This window comes from Taudactylus pleione, unplaced genomic scaffold, assembly GCF_031769625.1.
Source record: "Taudactylus pleione unplaced genomic scaffold, aTauple2 ptg000251l, whole genome shotgun sequence".
Lineage (NCBI taxonomy): Eukaryota > Metazoa > Chordata > Amphibia > Anura > Myobatrachidae > Taudactylus > Taudactylus pleione.
The window spans coordinates 6,628,686-6,647,283 of NW_028284653.1; the positions used below are offsets into that span (position 1 = coordinate 6,628,686).

The 18,598-nt window shown below is 43.5% G+C and overlaps 1 protein-coding gene across 3 annotated transcripts in view; it reads left to right on the forward strand.

Moving 5' to 3' along the window:
• The window catches only part of COG5 (component of oligomeric golgi complex 5), a 507,901-nt gene that overhangs the window by 22,037 nt on the left and 467,266 nt on the right, over positions 1–18,598 (forward strand). For all 3 annotated transcript variants that reach the window (XM_088480203.1, XM_088480204.1, XM_088480202.1), the window contains exons 4-6: positions 5,523–5,577; positions 5,663–5,732; positions 7,006–7,126. In XM_088480203.1, the coding sequence (XP_088336329.1) occupies positions 5,523–5,577; positions 5,663–5,732; positions 7,006–7,126 (246 nt within the window). The remainder of the gene's footprint in view (positions 1–5,522; positions 5,578–5,662; positions 5,733–7,005; positions 7,127–18,598) is intronic.

Consider the following 18,598-nt stretch of genomic DNA (forward strand, 5'->3'; position numbering starts at 1 on the left):
CCAGTTCCCAAGATATTTCAATTTTACAGTCCATTTTAAAGGATGCTGCATCCTCTTTCCAAGGATTTTTGCGACAAAGAGGAAAAATATTGGCCTTGGACGGTGCCTGAAGCAGCTGCTGACTCCTTACACCCCCACTCGCTTACTTCCATATGCAGATGATGGATTAGTACTTGGAATCTCCCGTAATTCAATTGGGGGTCAAACTTTTAGCTCTCTGGAACTTGCTGCCTCGCTTGTTTACTAATGCTCTTTTAGTTTCTTAGAAATATAAATTGCAACCCAAATACTTAGCACTCTGGGCCTCATTCAGAGGAGGTCGTTAGATGCAAGCGGTCGCTCTGAATCAGGGCGGCCGCTTGCATCCTGAACGGCTGCCTCCTTGTCGATCGTTAAGCTGTGGGTTAACACCCACAGCTCTAACGACCGATAGGGGTGATGGTCGCGATGGCCAAGACCATCGCGACCATCGGGGCTTACGACCAGACCCTAGGGTAGGGTCTGGGCACTCGTAAGCCCCAGGGAGCTTCCTGCTCTGTTTGAGCAGGAAGTTCCCCACTGACATCAGCAATGATGTCAGTGGGGCCGCCACCCAAACGGCAAGCGTTCCGACTGGAACGCCTCCGTTTGGCCAGGCACGCCCCCGGCACGCCCAGCAAACGGGGCGAGCTGTCACTCAACATCGACAGCTCGTCCCGTCTGCTACGAGACCCCTAACGACGGAGCACCCGTCGTTAGCCGGGTCTCGCGCATGTGCACAACGGAGCCGGCTCCGTTGTGCGCATGCGCTGTGGGGCAACATCAAGTCGGTTGTGAGCGCTCTGCGCTCACGACCGACTCTGAATGAGCTCCTCTATACTTAAGTTTATTTTGTATCCTTTTATTTTTAAAATAAAAATGTAAAGCACTTTGAGTCCTATTGGGAGAAAAGTGCTACATAAATAATATTATTATTATTATTATTATTAGGGTATCTTAACAGCTGCTGCAGCCAGGCATGGCAGTGGGGTTGGATCTGTAGAGATACCAGCACCATCTGCCAATGCGGCGGGACCCGGCGGAGACTGCGGGCATGGCGGTGGGCCTGGATCTTGGAGGATCCAGACCCTGTCAGCCATTACTGCAGAGTGCAACAGCGGCCATATGTTCAGCAGTGGTGGGCTTCCACTTCTGCCCTATGTGCGCAATGGCATTGTGGCTCATTTAACGAAATGGTGCCGCGAGCCGTGATTGGCTCGCATGCAGCACCATTTTTCGAAGTTCAAGTTGGCTTTGGCAAGCCAATCGCATCTCTAGGCTGGTTGTTCTGGAGGGGTGACCCCATTTTAGTTTCAGCCCTGGGCTGGCCAATTTGGGGCTGGTTAATGTAATGGCAGGGGTATCCCATGCTGTGTGTACTCCTACTGTGGCATTATCCACCCTAGCTGGTTCAGCCTCGTGCTAGTTATTGGAAAATAGGGGAAACCCCACAGTTTTTTTTCCCCCCTATTTTACAATACAAGATCAGGCTCGGAGGTCCACGGCTGATTACTGATTTCCTGGGGACCCCATGCATTTTTTTGTTTAATATATATCTTTTCTTTAGTTTGCGCAGATTATTCTCTGTAGTGTGGCTCTGCCCCTTATTATGTTAATTTTGTGTGCGAGTGGCAGCTGCCAAACAATGGAAGTTTGTGTATGGTGATACAATCAACAAACTGTTTCATCAGATGCAGATTGGAGGTCTGCTGAAAAATTGGACAACACGCATAGATTATATGTAGAATCTGTGACCAGGTCTGCAACAGGATTGTATAAACAGTCTTATCTCCTGAGGATTGGGCAGGTGTGTACCCAATTTAAGATAATCCAGAGGGCAATTTTTTCCTAATGTATTACTCTTGTGTATTGGTCAGCATAACTTGAGCATCATGCACACACATATAAGAATCATAAAATGCTTAGGTGTAGATTTACTAAAGCTTCTACAATTGAAAAGTGGTTTTGTTGCCCATAGCAACCAATCAGATTCTATCTATCATTACTCTAGTGCATCCTAGAAAATGATAGCTAGCATCTGATTGGTTGCTATTGGCAGCACAAACACTTTTCATTTTTAGGAGCTTCAGTAAACTTACCCCTTAATCCATTTTATCGCTTTGAACTGTTGGACATTTAAATTGTTCACTATGGCTGGCCACGTTTAATTCCCTAGTTAATTCCACCAGACCCTCATCAATCCATCCCATTCTTTTCCCGCCTGCCTCTGCCCAACCTTCCCGTCCATGTTACATGCTCTGACTCCATTCTCACCAGTATCTGGAAAAGAAGCCATGGCCCTAATTGTGCGGATTTTCTACAACCACCTTTCTTTCCCCTTACTCCCTGATTGACTCATTTCAGTCTGGCTTTCGTTCTCTCCACTCCTCAGAAACTGCCCTCACTAAAGTCAGCAATTACCTCCTTGCTGCCAAATCTAAGGGTCCACTACTCTCTGCTCATTCTCCTTGAACTCTGCTGCGTTTGACACTGTAGACCACCCTCTCCTCCTGCAAGTCCTTCACTCCGTCCATCTGCATGACACTGCCCTTACCTGGCTGTCCTCCTACCTCTCTGACCGTTATTTCTCCGTCTCCTCTCATGACCACACACACACTTCCCCTACCAGTAGATGTCCCCCCAAGGGTCTATTCTTGGAACTCTCCTATGCTCACTTTATATATCCTCTTTAGGTGAGCTCATAAGCTCTTTTGGCCTCCTATATCATCTCTTCTCTATGCTGATGACACTCAGATCTACCTCTACCCCCCTGATTTTTCCCCCTATCTCCCTGCCATTTCCTCCTGGATGTCCCAGCATTTTCTTAAACCTGTCTAAGACTGAGCTGATAATCTTCCCACCCTCCTGAATAACCTCACCTCCCACCTTTTCATTATCTATTGCCAGCGCCACCATCTTGTCTAGCCCACAAATGCGCTCTCTATAAGTTGTTCTTCACTCCTGTCGCAGTCCTGCCATTTCCATCTCAGAAATATCTCCAGGATCAGACCCATTCTCACCATGGATGCAACGATGACCCTCATCCACTCACTGGTCATTTCCCGACTGGACTACTGTAACCTCCTCTTAACTGGCCTCCCTGACTCCCACCTCTTTCCACTTTAGTCTGTCCTCAATGCTGATGCAAACATACTACATCTTCCTCCCCTCTCCTGCAAGCCCTACACTAGCTTCCCCTCCCCTTCAAAACCCAATTCATACCTCTCGCACTCACTTCCGAAGCCCTCCCCCTATCCTCTCCTATTTACATCCCCTCCCTTACCACACTTCAGCCCCCAAATTGATTGCCAGCTCTCCTTCCAAATGATTACTTCCTCCCACTCCTACTTCTAAAACCCTGTACACACTGGACAATGTGTGTATTTAGTGATACCGGCAGCGGCGGACTCTGCGGTGGTGCCGGCATCGGTAAGTGCACACACACTTGATGCCGGCAACAACAAACAAACACTTAGTGACTGCGCTACCCTAGCCAATGAGGGACCGGACAGGGACAACAGCCAATATGATTGAATTTTTTTTCTCTGGGGGCAAGTGTGTGTGTGTGTTTTCTTTTTGTGGGGACCATTTTGTTTTATATTTATTTTCTGTGCGGCCGTTGTTTGTTCTGTGGGGGCCAATGGTTTTTTTCTGTAAAGGGCAATGTTTGTGTGTGTTTCTCTGTGGGGGCCAATTTGTGAGTGCTTTTTCCCATGGAGAGGTGTGTGTGTGTTTGTGTTTGTGTGTGTGTGTTTCCTGTGAGGGACTGATGGTTGTGCCTTTAGCAATTTTAAAATCTTGTTCAGTGTGCCCAAGTTGGAAATCACGTGAACAAGAAACAAATCTGACTAGTGTCACTTCTATAAACTGCACATCTAGGTTCCTTGGTGCTTTGCTTCTGGGCAGGTGTTATGTGAGGTGTTTGATCTGTGACACTGCTGAAACTTGACATTAAAAGTGTAATTTGGTCACTTTCAGTTCCATCTTGAAAATGCTGGTATGTTTAGCTTAAATTTTGAATAAACACTTTGATTAGCAAGTAAATTTGAAGTTATTACACGTGTGTCCATTGTGTATATGAATAGCATACCTCAGAGATTCCCAAATTCTGTCCTCAAGGCACCCTAAAGCCAGGTACACACTATACAATATGTGTACCCAACGATGTCGGATGCGGCGGACCCGTACACACTGGACGATGTGTGGATTGAGCGATATCGGCAGTGGCGGGCCCGCCGGGGGAGTCGGCATCTGTTAGTGCATACACACTTGCCGATGCTGGCAACGGGGAGGGGGGGGGCATGCTGCATTCGGCAGCATAGCATTATTAGCGATATCCCCAGATTGGACTGCATGTACAGACGACTGGGGATATCGTTAATGACTCACGGGAGCGCACATCATTCATCAGTAAGTGCATACACACTGGACGATTTGAATGAAATTTTGTTGAAAGATATCGTTATCATTAATATCGTTCAAATACATCGTTCAGTGTGTATGGGGCTTAACAGTCCAGGTTTTAAGGATATATGCATGGTCACAGGTGACTTAATTAGTTCCTTAATCAATTTAATTTAACCACCTGTGCTCAACCATGGATATCTGTAAAACCTGAACTGTTGGGGTGCCTTGAGGACTGCGTTTGGGAACCCCTGCTGTATCTTCTGCTATAAACTACAAGGAATGAACAGTAACAGTTACTGTGTATTTTTAAACTAGAATTTAAGAATATTAAGTTGATTGTGCTACCAGCAGATGGGGATATGACCCTAGTTATGAGCTTTCTGATGTCTTCTATTATGATTTGCAATACTTTTCTTTCACACTTAGAACAGAAAAATAATGATCACAGGATTGTACCGTAATATTTTTTTAGGACAATACTTTGCTCTGTTATCAATACGAGTGCATGTGTCATCAGCAAATATTAAAAGTGTAACTTCATTTTCTTTATAGTGTTTGGGAGCAGGTGGATAAGATGATCTAGTATAGCTCTCACTTTACTTCATATACATATGCAACTATTTTAATTGTACCCCTTGTGGATGGAATCAGTTGTCGTCTGTATAATATAGGTGATTTACTTGGATAAAATACCTGTCCTCATGTCCAGTAATGTCATGCATCTGGAATTGGCCCTTCAGTGTATTGAAGCCAGGATCACAATATGTAGCTTGAATAAAGCCAGAAAGCTCAGAGAATTGCAGTGTTGCTAGTATATTGCTCCATATGACATTGTGCATATTGTTGGCAGATACTCTTCAGAACAAATGAACTCTGTCTGGTTGAGTTATATTTTAAAGGAGGGTGAAGCTAATATATTTTTTTGTTCAGATTGTATAGTTCTGGAAGTCTGTATATGTTGCCTGCTTAGTACTTTTACATGTGAAACTAGACTATTCTTACGTGTGTGTTTGTATTATTTTATAAAGCAATATAACTTCCATTAGCCCAATTTTAATTTCAAGAACTTACATTTTATGTGTATCCATATCTTTCAGGTGTTCTTCAGATGATGCAAGCTAGAATTGGAGCCCTGCAAAGTGCAATTGATAGGTAGGTTTCATACACTCTTACAGTACTGTACATAGATATGTGTACTGTTATTATACTAACTATTTGTTTTTTTATTCCTTGCCAGAATAAGAGCAAAGATTGTGGATCCATATAATAAAATTGTATCCCGCACTGCACAACTAGCACGTCTGCAGGTAGGTAAATGGCGTTTTGCTTTTAAATAAGAGATTCAACATTATGAAAAAGTTTGTTTTACATTGGTAGAGTACAATACTTGTGATATGATGCCCCTTACTATTAGTATGTTGGATTGTGCTTGCATTGAGCTTTGGATTATTGTGAATAATTATTGAAATGTGTATACCATATAAATTTTCTAGCACAACAATAAAAAAAACAAAAATGAGGTGTGACAGCATTTAAAGCAACTGCGTGTCTGTTCCTTGGCTACTGAGCATGGTATTACTGTGCTTCGTTTTCCGTAGATAGTCAACATCCTAAATCAGTGTTTTCCAAACTCATTCCTCAGGGAGCACTAAAGGGCGGTACACGCTAGATGATGTTTAGTGTGTACCGACCTCATTAGCGATGGAATCCAGCCGGTAGCGACTAAGCGATGACGGGGGCAATGCTACATTCGAGCGCACATAGTCAGCGACATAGCGGGAACACACTGGCTGATGTGCCCAATATGTCGCTCCAATCTATTGGATCGGATGACCTATCGTTTAGTGTGTACCCGGCATAACAGTGCATATACTCCAGGTCTCCTCCTGTAAATCTTTTAGTGTAAGCCAGTAAAGAATACACCTGTGCACCAAGCAGGAAAAATGGAAACCATGCACTGCTAGAAGTGATTTGCGGTCAGGTGAGACAGAGCCTTTCCTGTCATACTTGGGTATACTCCAGAGTTTTGACTATAAACATTATAAGAAAAATGTAAAGAATATATTATAAATATTTTCTTTGTACTTTTCTAATCCGTTTTATAGTCAAAACTCTGGAGTAAAGTGTACATTTTCCACACATCCCTGATCAAAACACACCACATTCCCAGAACTATATACTGCTGCACCTTTGTATAATGCCCACATGAACGCTCTTCTTCATATATGTATCTGTAACTCTGGCTCTGATTCTAGCCAATGCCTCCCCAGCCATTTACCTCACCGCACGTCACTCACTTTTAGTGCTCACTGCTCCTTAAGGAAAGAGTGTGGGAAACACTGTCCTAAAGGAAGCACAGATTAAATATACTTATATATATATCTATATCTATCTATATATATCTATCTATCTATATATATATATATATATATATATATATATATATATAAAACCGTGGATCCATATTACAAAATGTTATCATTGTAACAAAAGTGTGCTTATTCGGGATAGCCTGATATATAATGTTATAAAATATAAGCATTGCATCTCGTATACATTGATAAAATGTATTTTTTGCAGTCTGCTTGTGATTTACTTCGAAGAATTATTCGCATCTTGTACCTCAGTAAAAGACTTCAAGGTCAGCTGCAGGGTGGTAGTAGAGAGATAACTAAAGCTGCTCAGAGTCTAAATGAGCTGGGTAAGTTTACATTTACTTCTGGGTTCTGTATGGGGAACAGAAGCATAGATTACTTTCCTCCAGCTCTCTTTACCTTGCAGAAAACATTTTTTTAATTTTTTGTAAAACAATTGCTACAGTGGTACCCTAAATCACTCTTAACATTATTAGATATTGAACAATATTGAATTTCAAACAATTATAGCACACGCCTGATTCAGAGGTGGACGGAATTAAAACATTGGGTGCAAGCCCCAGAGGTTTCAATCTGCGCATGCGTCCCGATAGTTACTGCCAGGGACACATCAAAATTGTATGGATATCTACTGAAGATGTGTCCACCTCTAAATCACCACCACTGTCTTGTCTATAGCCACAGAGCTGTATCATTACTTGGTGTAGAGTAATCTGTTAAGTTTGTTTATTTGATGCATGATTTATTTATTGTTCAGATTATTTAAAATTGCTTAGTTATGTACATTATACAGTATGTTCTTAAAGTGCAAAATAAGTCTATAAAAATAAGTATTAATAATTGTGCGAATCATACATATGATGTCATACATTTAGAGATGGCACAAAGGCTGGACAGTGTGTGTCTGGGTAGACCCGTGAGGGACAGACATGAGAGATACGGCTCAGCAGCCCTGGTCTGTGGGAGATTACAGTCTAGAACCATTACTCAGATGTTTTACTAGCTGCAGTATATTGTTACATTGCTTTGTGAAATATACCAGACAACTCTGATTACTTGCGCGGAAACTGCTCTATATTATATGCTTATTATAACATATACTACATAATATATGGGGAAGTAAAGTATCTTTACTACGAACACAGGAAATACTGAATTTGTATCTTCAATAAACAGTGAACATGAACCTCCCCTTCCCTTGGGGTCATTTGTGATATTTATTTCTTGCTGTAAAAAGGATCTAATAAGATTTATAGGAAATGTACAATTTCTAACTGCAAGAGAAATTCCATATATGTGTCAGAAACGGATGTTTCTTTTACTGTAGGGATACTTTGTCTTAAGGTGGACATTTTCCAGTAGTATACTGGCTATGTAAGGGAAATGTATATCATTTTATGAATATTTTACCTGCACATAAATGATTTTTCACATTTCTTGTACTGTCATGAGGAAACAAAATTGAAGCTAGCTCTGTGCATTCATAACACTGGGGAACAAAAATATATATATATATTTCTTTCTTGCCAAGGATTTAAGATCGGTTTGAGAGTACTCGCATATCCTCTTTTCACATTAGATCTTTGCTATAGCTGAATTGGCTCCAGTTTTCAAATTACTGAAAAATTATAAAATTCAATTATTTTCTCTATTTGAAGTACCTTACTAGTCTAGGCCGCTTTACTTAACAGAATCGTCTTCGCTTTGCTTTTTTTTTTAACAACTACCCCCTTTCAACATTAACAAGAATTAGTTTTATTTGTGATCACGTAGCTGGTAGTCACGTTTGAGTCACATAACACATTCAAATCTCCTCACTAACACTGGGAGGAGGCGTGGAGGTGCACTGCTGAGCCTGCTGGGACATCCTAAGACCACAGCCACGCCTCCTCCCAGCATACAGAGAGACGCAACACATAACACATTCAAATCTCCTCACTAACACTGGGAGGAGGCGTGGCAGTGCACTGCTGAGCCTGCTGGGACATCCTCAGACAACAGCCACGCCTCCTCCCAGCATACCGAGAGGAGCAATGCACTGCTGAGCCTGCTGGGACATCCTCAGACCACGCCTCCTCCCAGCATACCGAGAGGAGCAATGCACTGCTGAGCCTGCTAGGACATCCTCAGACCACGCCTCCTCCCAGCATACAGAGAGGACCAAGTGACGTAGTTAGCACACCTCCTGTTCCTTTGTACGGCCCTCTCTCTGTCCCACCACAACCAATTTCCCGCCGGTTGGGCTTGTTTTGTTCAGTACATCCTTGGCTTTTGTTGGGAGTTAGCACTGAATGTGTAAAACAAAACGTTTTCACTGTAAAAATGAGTTCTTCTCGGGGATGTACTAACAACCCTGATGTTTTTTGTTATTAGTGGCAAATATAGTGTTGCAAAAGAAAGAAAAAATATAACTGTATTCATGAAACAAGCGTATCGGGCTTATTTTGGACGTTGCATAAGCCAGCAAGACAAGATTTGGGTGCCTACACCTATGTGGAATCACTCCGCAATTGGACTAAAGGTGATCGAAAAGGAGTTAATTTCGGCATACCTATGATGTGGTGTGAGCCAAAAGATCACTTGAGTGACTTTTTGTGCTGTAACTGTGAAGGGTATGAATCGATTTAAGAAACGCAAATGGAATACCCAAGTATGAATTCTGCAAAACAACTGATACCACATAGCGAAGATTTACCTGTACCATCATTCAGTTCTTTGTGCAAAGTTGATGTGATGATGTGGAAATGTTAATTTCATCCAGTGCAAGTGACAACACAGATGAAAGTGAGTTTGAAGAAAATTCCTCTACTCCAAACAAATTTACTGAAAAGGAACTAAACGATTTAATTTGTGACTTGAATTTATTGAAAAAAGGAGCTGAGCTTTTAGCATCCAGCCTTCTGGAAAAGAACTGTCTTGAGCCGGATGTTACTATAACGTTGTATCGAAAAAGAGAGCAAGCCATACTTTCGTTCTTTAGCCAAGATAATAATCTTGTGTATTGCAACAATATTCCGGAACTTCTCCAGATGATGGGCTTAACAGAATATCGAACAGAAGACTGGCGGCTCTTTTTGGATAGTTCTAAAAGGAGCTTAAAATGCGTATTACTGCACAATGGGAATAAATTTGCGTCGGTTCCTATCGGTTATTCAACAAAACTTAAAGAACAGTATAAAATTATCAAGTTAGTCTTAGAAAGAATTGCTTATTCTCAGCATCAGTGGTCTGTTTGGGTTGATTTAAAAATGGTAAACTTTCTTCTTGGGCAGCAAAGTGGATATACTAAGTATCCTTGTCACATATGCTTATGGGATAGTCGTGCAAAACGAAAGCACTGATAGCAAAACGTATGGCCTCCAAGAGAAGTTATAACTGTAGGAGAAGCCGACATCATTCATGAGCCCTTAATTGACAGGAAAAAATTCATACTGCCGCCTCTCCATATCAAACTGGGTTTAATGAAACAATTTGTAAAAGCATTGGACAAATCAGGCGATTGTTTCATGTATATTTGTCGAACATTTCCATCTCTTAGTATTGAAAAATTAAAGGCCGGAATTTTTGATATCCCACAGATACGGAAACTGGTGAAGGATCCAAATTTTACCACATCTATGACTGAAACCGAATCTGAAGCATGGCTGAGTTATGTGTCTGTGATTTTTAGGCAATCAGAAGACAGACAACTATCATGAATTAATCCACAACATGCTAAAATGTTTCGAGAAAGTAGGTGCCAACATGAGTATTAAAGTACAGTTTTTTTGTTTAGCCATTTAGATCACTTCCCGTCCAATCTAGGAGATTTAAGCTAAGAACAGGGTGAACGGTTCCACAAGGATATTCAGGTAATGGAAGAAAGATAAAGGAAGGTGGGATCATCACATGATGGCTGATTACTGTTGGAGTCTGCAGAGGGACTGCCCGCAACAAGAATACAAAAGAAGATCCTACAAAAAATGGTTCTCATAGCTTCCTTACACTTATGTATGTAATTATATTGTGTCTTTTTATAACATTTTACGAATCAAATTTAATCAGAATAAAAAATATATATTTTTAACTATTTTTAACATCGTTTAATTAAACTTTTCATAAATATTAAAGACATATGCATATCTCAAAAACTAGAGCCAATTGAAAAATAAGCATGGCATATTCATGATCAGGAGCACAAAATTAATCGAAATAGACTCTTAAATCCCTGGCAACAGATTGATTGTTCCCCAGTGCTAACAAAGTGTCACATGAAATTGGAACAATAATTAAATTTTTTTTTGCATATTTAATTGTAAAATATCTCTACTGAAACTGTTGGTTTCACACACATACTTTATAAAAATAAATCATAATAAAAAAATGGCTAGGCCGGGATCTTGGAAGCTGGACCATGCTGGGAGCCCTAGGTGATTGGGCAGCAGATAAAGACACAGTTGATTGGGCGACCGGCTCGGCGGCACTCTCCTCATGCCCAAAGGCAAGGGTGGCACTGTGAGGTAATTTGGGCCCAGAAACAGACTGGAGGGATGGTGTCTTCTCAGAAACTGGCAGGCTGGAGTTCCCCACTAGGACTGGCGGACAGGAGCCCACCACTAGGACTGGCAGCTCACTTCATGTTCACATCTAACAAACATGCACAAGAGCCTGTTTACACTGGATTGCAGGTGCTAGCTAGTGTTTGACAAACAAACATACACAGTGACAAAGGTGCCTCTGCAGCCTTTTACATGCTTTCCAACCACTCCACCTACCTACATCTCTCTCTAATGGCAACTTGTAAGATAAGATTGGGAGATCCTGTAACAAGAGCCTAGTCTCATACCTGGTAGCAGCATGAAAACATTGTTTGAGTAACATTTTGAAATCTGGAAAAGTTACATAGATGCACTAACTGATCCTTCCACTGAAAGTATTAACTTTAACTTCCTTCTGTAGAGAAGCCCCCATCCAATCCATGCAGAAAAGAGAGAACCGTTTCTCCACAAAAAGGGCATAGAAGGGAGTCGGGGAGTATCCAATGTTGCAGAATACATTTTTAGCAGCAGCAGAAACTTTCAAAAGTAATTACTTATAGACCATCATAATTGCAACCCAGCCGGAGTCAGAAGTTACAGTGCACGCTCATTGTTTCTCTTGCTCCCTTTTCCTTACTTGATTCATTTTGAAAGTTGTCTGTTAATGGAATATTGTTCTGTGAATGTACAACACACCGGAAGATGTTAATCAGCTCTCTTCTTGTGAATATGTTGCACTTATTTGTGATATGCTTGCTCAGCCATTGCAGTTGGGAATGAACAATACCAGAAGGGTAAGGACTCCATATGCTGAGTGTGTATTCCCTAACACTGCTTGTGATGCATGTTTGTGCCTGCCTTGTCATTATGACAGGTAGTAGGATCAGATCCTTCTACACCCACTAAACTTTGTTCATTTACATTAGCTGATTTCCATGGATCTGTGTAGGTGTTGCAATTATTGGGCTGATGATTTTAATTTATATTCCATGTGTTTCAGTGCCATTAGATGGATCTTTACCCATCAATTACATAGGTATTTGTGATATTTCTGTACTTTTCCTACCTTACAAAGCTACCTAAACATATATAACACATATTATCTGTTAGGTGTTTGTACAATAAAGCAAAGCTTGTGCTGACAGTCTACATGAATACACCTGTGTTAAATCAAAAGATGTACATCCAATGCATGAAATACTAGTGGTTTCTAATAGTTTTCTTTTGCAGTCCAATCCTTTTTATTTTTGCATTGTTTTGATCAGCCTAAGTAGGTCACTTCCATTTGCCCTCAAAGAGTCAAAACCTGTGTCAATTATGACCATGAAGGGCATCCGAAACACTTAAAGGGGTGTACGTGTGTCCCTCAATCCCAATGCTGCAACTTGGGTGTGTGTGAGCGGTGCCGTCGCACAGAGCAAAGAGCCCTGCATCTGTTAGCCTGGTGCCTGGAACGGAACCCTGCAGCCAGAATCGCTGCTGCCGTTCCACCCGGAGCATCCTTTGGACACTCCAGACATGCACACTGCAACCTGTACAGCACATCGGAGTCTGCAGAGGATGCTCCTGGCTGTGGTGTAATTCCCGGCATAATGTCATGCGCTGTAACGGCACTGCTCAATGCCTAAAATGGAGTGCACGTTCATTTTCATTTCAGTAGTAACAAAACCACCAGGCCCTCCGCACATCATCATCACATCCCAGAATTCCCCTCAGACCCTGGATATGTCCTCAAACCCTCACTTGCAATAAAATGCTCTATATACATTTAGATCCCACATTGCTCCTACATAGATCCCCACCATGGCCTTTTGTCTTTCTGCCACTCATTTGAGAGTACCAGTGATTACGCATAACAAATCTAGTACCCTAACTAATCACTTAATAAATAATAATAATTTGAGCATAAAAATCTGTCCCTTTCTGTCCGTAGCCTGCGGAGAGAGAACATGTACTGTACTACCTCCTCCTCCTCCTGACATGTGCTGCATAACCTTCTTGCATTGTGTAGAGAAGCTCTTGATCCAGAAGATAACTGCTACTTGTTTAATCTTAATAAGCAGAGAATAAATCAGACTGGAGGCTCCCTGTTGGCTTGTTGAATTACGAAATCACACATACTCATAGGTCTTCGTTGAAAACAGTACCAAATTTTCTATGTGTGGATAATCATACACTAGATCTAAAGGAAGATGTAACTTAGTGGAATAAACAGTTAATAAAACCACAGAAAATTGGAGACTCAGAGAGGAGAATTCAATTCCCCAGCATCAGTGCTGTGTTCTGTTCCAGAACTTTACATAGTGTCCACTGGCATCACAAGGTTGGGAAAACTTGTAATGTCTGCAGTTTAAAATATAGTGTGTGTGTGTGTGTGTGTGTGTTCTATCCTTTACCTGTCAAACCTAAAAACACCATACTACCCACACTCCCCTATATACTTTATAACAATCCAGTAGCATTACATGTGTGAACCTCCCAGGTGGTGCTTTATGCTGTTATTGGGGTGAGGTAAAAAAAACCCTCAGTTGACTGACAGTCTGTTGGTGATGCGGATCTGCCTTGGCAAGAGGAGTATCCCTAACCCCATCAAATACTGTAGATCTGAAGATTTGTGTGTCGCCTGCGCATATGATATGTGAATGTATAGCACCCTGATGCAGCCCAATTAGATTCAATGGATACATTTTCCCTTCTTTATAAATATTAGATCAGATGTAGTGAAGCATGAACCTTGGCGCAGCTAGTGTGCTTAACTAAAATGTGTGGATCATAACATGGTGCGCAAACGATATAATTATATTGAAAGCACATTTATTTAAACAATCATATAATAGGTAAAATAATTAATGTATAGTAAAACCATCAATTTTTTAAATCGGTGATGTAACAATATGAAAACGGCTCTCTGAATCAGAGAGTGTTACAACATTCCTATCAGAGGCGTAACTAGGGTATGTGGAGCCCAGGGCAAGTTGAATAACGGCGCCCCCCCTACAATATGAAGCAAATTATATATGCGCGCCTGCGGTGTGTGTGGGGGAAAAGGGCGTGGTCACATGCCAATGGGTGTGGCCACATGCCAATGGGTGTGGCAACATGACATGCCACCCATTTCTCGTCACTCTGGGAACATTACTTTCCATTCTACATGTTCCTTACCAATAAGGTGTTTCTCATAATACAGAACCTATGAAGAAATGTATCCTCCCTGGGAAGACTGCCTCTTCAGTCGGTACTCTCTATTCATGTAGGTCACATCGTCCGAAAGATGCCTGTTTGATTAGGAATATTAACAAGGTCATCATCATACAACAGCAGTTCAACCACACTTGTTCCCCCTGTGTAACTTCCCTCCCCCTGCGTCTCAGCCACACAATCTCCCCCTGCGTCGTCTCAGCTACACCATCACCTCCCCCCGCATCGTCTCTCAGAACACCATCACCTCCCTACCAAGTTGTCTCTCAGCCACACCATCGCCTCTCCCACTGCGTCATCTCTCAGCAACACCATCACCTCCCCCACTGCTTTGTCTCTCAGCCACACCATCACACACTGACACAGACACACATACACACACTGACACAGATACACATACACTAACACAGTGCAATTGTAAGGGAAGCTTATTCTGTTAGCAATATAGGTGAAGCTGCTACTTACCTTGAAGAAATTGGCTGACGGTATAAGAGATTGACGTCCAAAGACAGCAATATTTTCAGCTCTGGCATTTTCGGCGCGTAGGGCGCTGTGGCTTAATCAGTGACAGAATGCAAGAATGCTGTGTCACGGGAAGTGTATTTATTGGGAACTAGATAAATTGGTCTTCTCAAGCTACTGGGGGTAAATACATTTTTCTTCTGTCTACGGCTCCTCTCTTTAGAAGATATTACTCTGGAGATTAATTTCGGTCCTTTCATGCTCGAGGATGGTCATGTAGTCGCTTCTGAGGAGGACAATCAAATTCCCGTGGTTCCAGAGGACATGACAAAGCTGCAATAACTTCATCTCAACCGGAGGTTAAGTCCACTACCAAGTCTCGTGCAGGCTTCCCTCTCTCATGGGGGACCCCAGAATGGGAGCGCGTCTTTGGGACTTCGAAGTATGGATACAAGCTCATTTTTAATCTTCAACCTACACCTAGGTTTTTTACCAGGTTTACCAGTTTCCAATGATAGAAGTGTCATTTTACATGAAGCAATGGACAGGCTTATATCCACGCGAGTGGTGGTCCAAGAAATCAGACCGAAAAGAGTTTTTACTTGGTCTCTTCATGGTTCCGAAGCCAGACGGCTCGGTCAGACCTATTCTGAGCTTGATAGATCTCACTCCATCCTAAGGATTTTTAAGTTCAGCATGGAGTTCCTTCAGTAGGTGTTTGCAGACCTAGAGGAAGGCGAAGTCATGACAACTCTAGATATCAAGGACGCCTATCTTCACATCCGTATCTGAGATTCACAGTTCGAAATTCACATTTCCATTTTCAGGCCTTTCACTTCGGAAACAAGAGATCACTATTATCCTTTGCCTGGATGATCTCTTCTGAAGACACATTCCAGGGAAACATTATTGCACATCAGTGACTCACAGCACTCTCATTCGTCAAGGGTAGATTCTGATCTTTCCCTAGTCCCATCTGCAGCCGGTGCAAAGGCTACAGTTTCCTCCCTCAGGAAGAGGCAACTTCTATTCAGGAGATAGTGAGAACGGTCCTTCGACATCGGTCAGGTATAGGTGCATGTTTGCATTTGACTCCTGGAAAAGATGGTTGCAGCATTCTCGGCAATTTCTTATGGAAGGACGTTTCAGCTAGACCTCTTCTCAAAATGGACAGGGTCTCATCTTTTCCTTCACCAACGGGTAAGGTTAGGTCCTAGAACTCGGATATCTTTTTCTTTGGTGGTTGTACTCGATACACCTATATGGAGGGAAAGAGATTCGGAGTGTGCAATTGGAATCTTCTCACCAAAGACGCATGTCTGAGAGGCTGGGGGCTGTCATTCAGGAACGCTACTTCCAAGCCTGCTGGACAGCACAGGAAGCGTGTCTGCCGATTAACATATTGAAATTAAAGAGACAGCAGATCACTTGTGGTGAGGCCGAGCAGTCAGGGTCCAGTCGGACAATGCTACCACATACATAATCAAACCAAAGGTCGGCTGGCTATGAAAGAAGTAAGCCGGATTCTAATCTGGGCAGAAAAGTTCGCGATAGGCAGGATGTGCATCCAGGGGAAAGGGTGCTACATCCTCAGGTTTTTCACCTGCTTGTTCAATGGTGGGGTCTTCCACTGGTCGACCTCATGGCATCCAGACAAAATCATCAACTGTCTTTCTATTGCTCTTGGACGAGCGACCCGCAGGCAGTGGCAGTGGTCACATTGCCAGCGCCGTAGCAGTTCCAATTTGTCGATTCCCTCCGTTCCAACTTCTCCCTCTATTCTACACATCAAAAGGGAGAATGACAAGGTTTTATAGGTGGCTCCGAAATGGCCTCGCAGAGCTTGGTATTCCATCATTCAACTTCTGCGGGTCGCCGATCCGTGGCTTTTGCACCTAAGAGAAGATCTCTTATTACAGGGTTCTTTAGTCTATTCAGACTTAGAGTGGCTAGGTTTGGCGCCATGGCTGTTGAAAGGGCCTTCTTACAACGTAAAGGGATCCCACCCAGGGTAATCTCTGCTATGCTCAGAACCCAGTAAGAAGTTACTGCACTTCTAAACATTACCACCGTATTTGGAAGGTTTATGTTTCAGGGGTGAACGTAGAGGGTCTCCTCCTACTGAATTCAACCCAGCCAGACTTCTGCTTTTTTTTTTTTTCTCCAAGCAGGTTTTTCAGCGGGTCTGGGTTTGGATTCTCTAATAGTTCAGTAATCAACTCTGATGATGTTCTTCCAATAGAAGATGGTATTCTTACCTGAGGTGCAGACTTTTCTGCAGAGTATGATACGGTTACGACCACCCTGTCTCACGACTCCAGGGGATTTGGATCAGTGCTCGAAGTGTGGCGGTATGCAATGGTATGGCATACCGCCCCGTCCAGTACTTTTTTTTTATTTTGTTTTGTAAGTTCGGCAGGGACAGCAAAGCGTGGGCCTCCGCACGTCACCCTGACAGTGCTCAAAGGCTCAGTCACAGGAGGACAGCCCGTAACACAACTCATACTTAAAGCCAGCCGCAGTTTGTGTGACTGGCTCTGTAGTGACGCTGCGGACTTACCCCCGCTCAGCACGGCAGCAGGGTCGGGCTGAGCGGGGGGTGGGGGAGAGAGAAGAAGGGGAGTCAGGCATACGCTGGTGTGCTACAGAGTCTTGCAGCAGGGGCGGGCTGAGCGGGGGGAAGTCAGGCATACACTGGTGTGTGTCTTCATATGACACAGGGACAGCTGAAGGGGTGCAGCCTCAGTCAGGCTGTACTTTCCTGGAACAGGGGCGGAGTTACACCGCACCACAGTTTCCCCAGCCCCTAACCCCCGCCACTGCTCTGTCCCACTGTGCAGCTATATGACATGGGCTGCTGCTGCTGGTAGGGCATGTGGCCTGCACCTGGATTGACGTGCCGCTGGGGCAGACTGGTCTGAAGCTGCAGTGTGGGTTCGGGATTCCCCGGTGATGACGTCACGCTGCACAAATCTGCTCTGTGTGGCGCGTGCCTGATTCAAGTGCTCGGGAAGAAGATGAAGAGCCTGAGGAGCAGGCAGCATACATTAACCTGGCTGCCGTGGCTTGAACAGCAGGCTGCCAAATTGCAAGCAAAAGCAGCAGCCCGACTGCAAAAATTAAGGTAAATTGTGGGGGAGGGGGGGGGAGCGGGTTGGTTGTTTAGGTTACTCAAGGGACACAGAGGACTGGAGGCTAGAATTACAGGGGGCTGGAGGGGAGGTAGGAGGCTGGAATGAAGGGAGCCTGGAAGGGGGACACAGAGGACTGGAGGCTGGAATAACAGGGGACTGGAGGGGAGACAGCTGGAATGATGGAGGCTAGAGGGGACACAGGGGGCTGGAATGATGGGGGCTGGAGGGGAGACAGGTGGATGGGCTGATGGAGGACTGGAGGGTTGACAGGAGGCTGGAATTAAGGAGTTCTGGAGGGGACACAGGAGGCTGGAATGTTGGGGGCCTGGAGGCGAGACAGAAGGCTGGAATGAAGGGGGCTGGATGGGATACAGGGCTGAACGAGACACAGGAATAGAATGTTGGGGGTCTGGATTGAACACGGGGCTGCAGGCTGGAATGGCGGGGCTCGAAGGGAAACACTGGGCAGGAGGCTGGACGGGACACA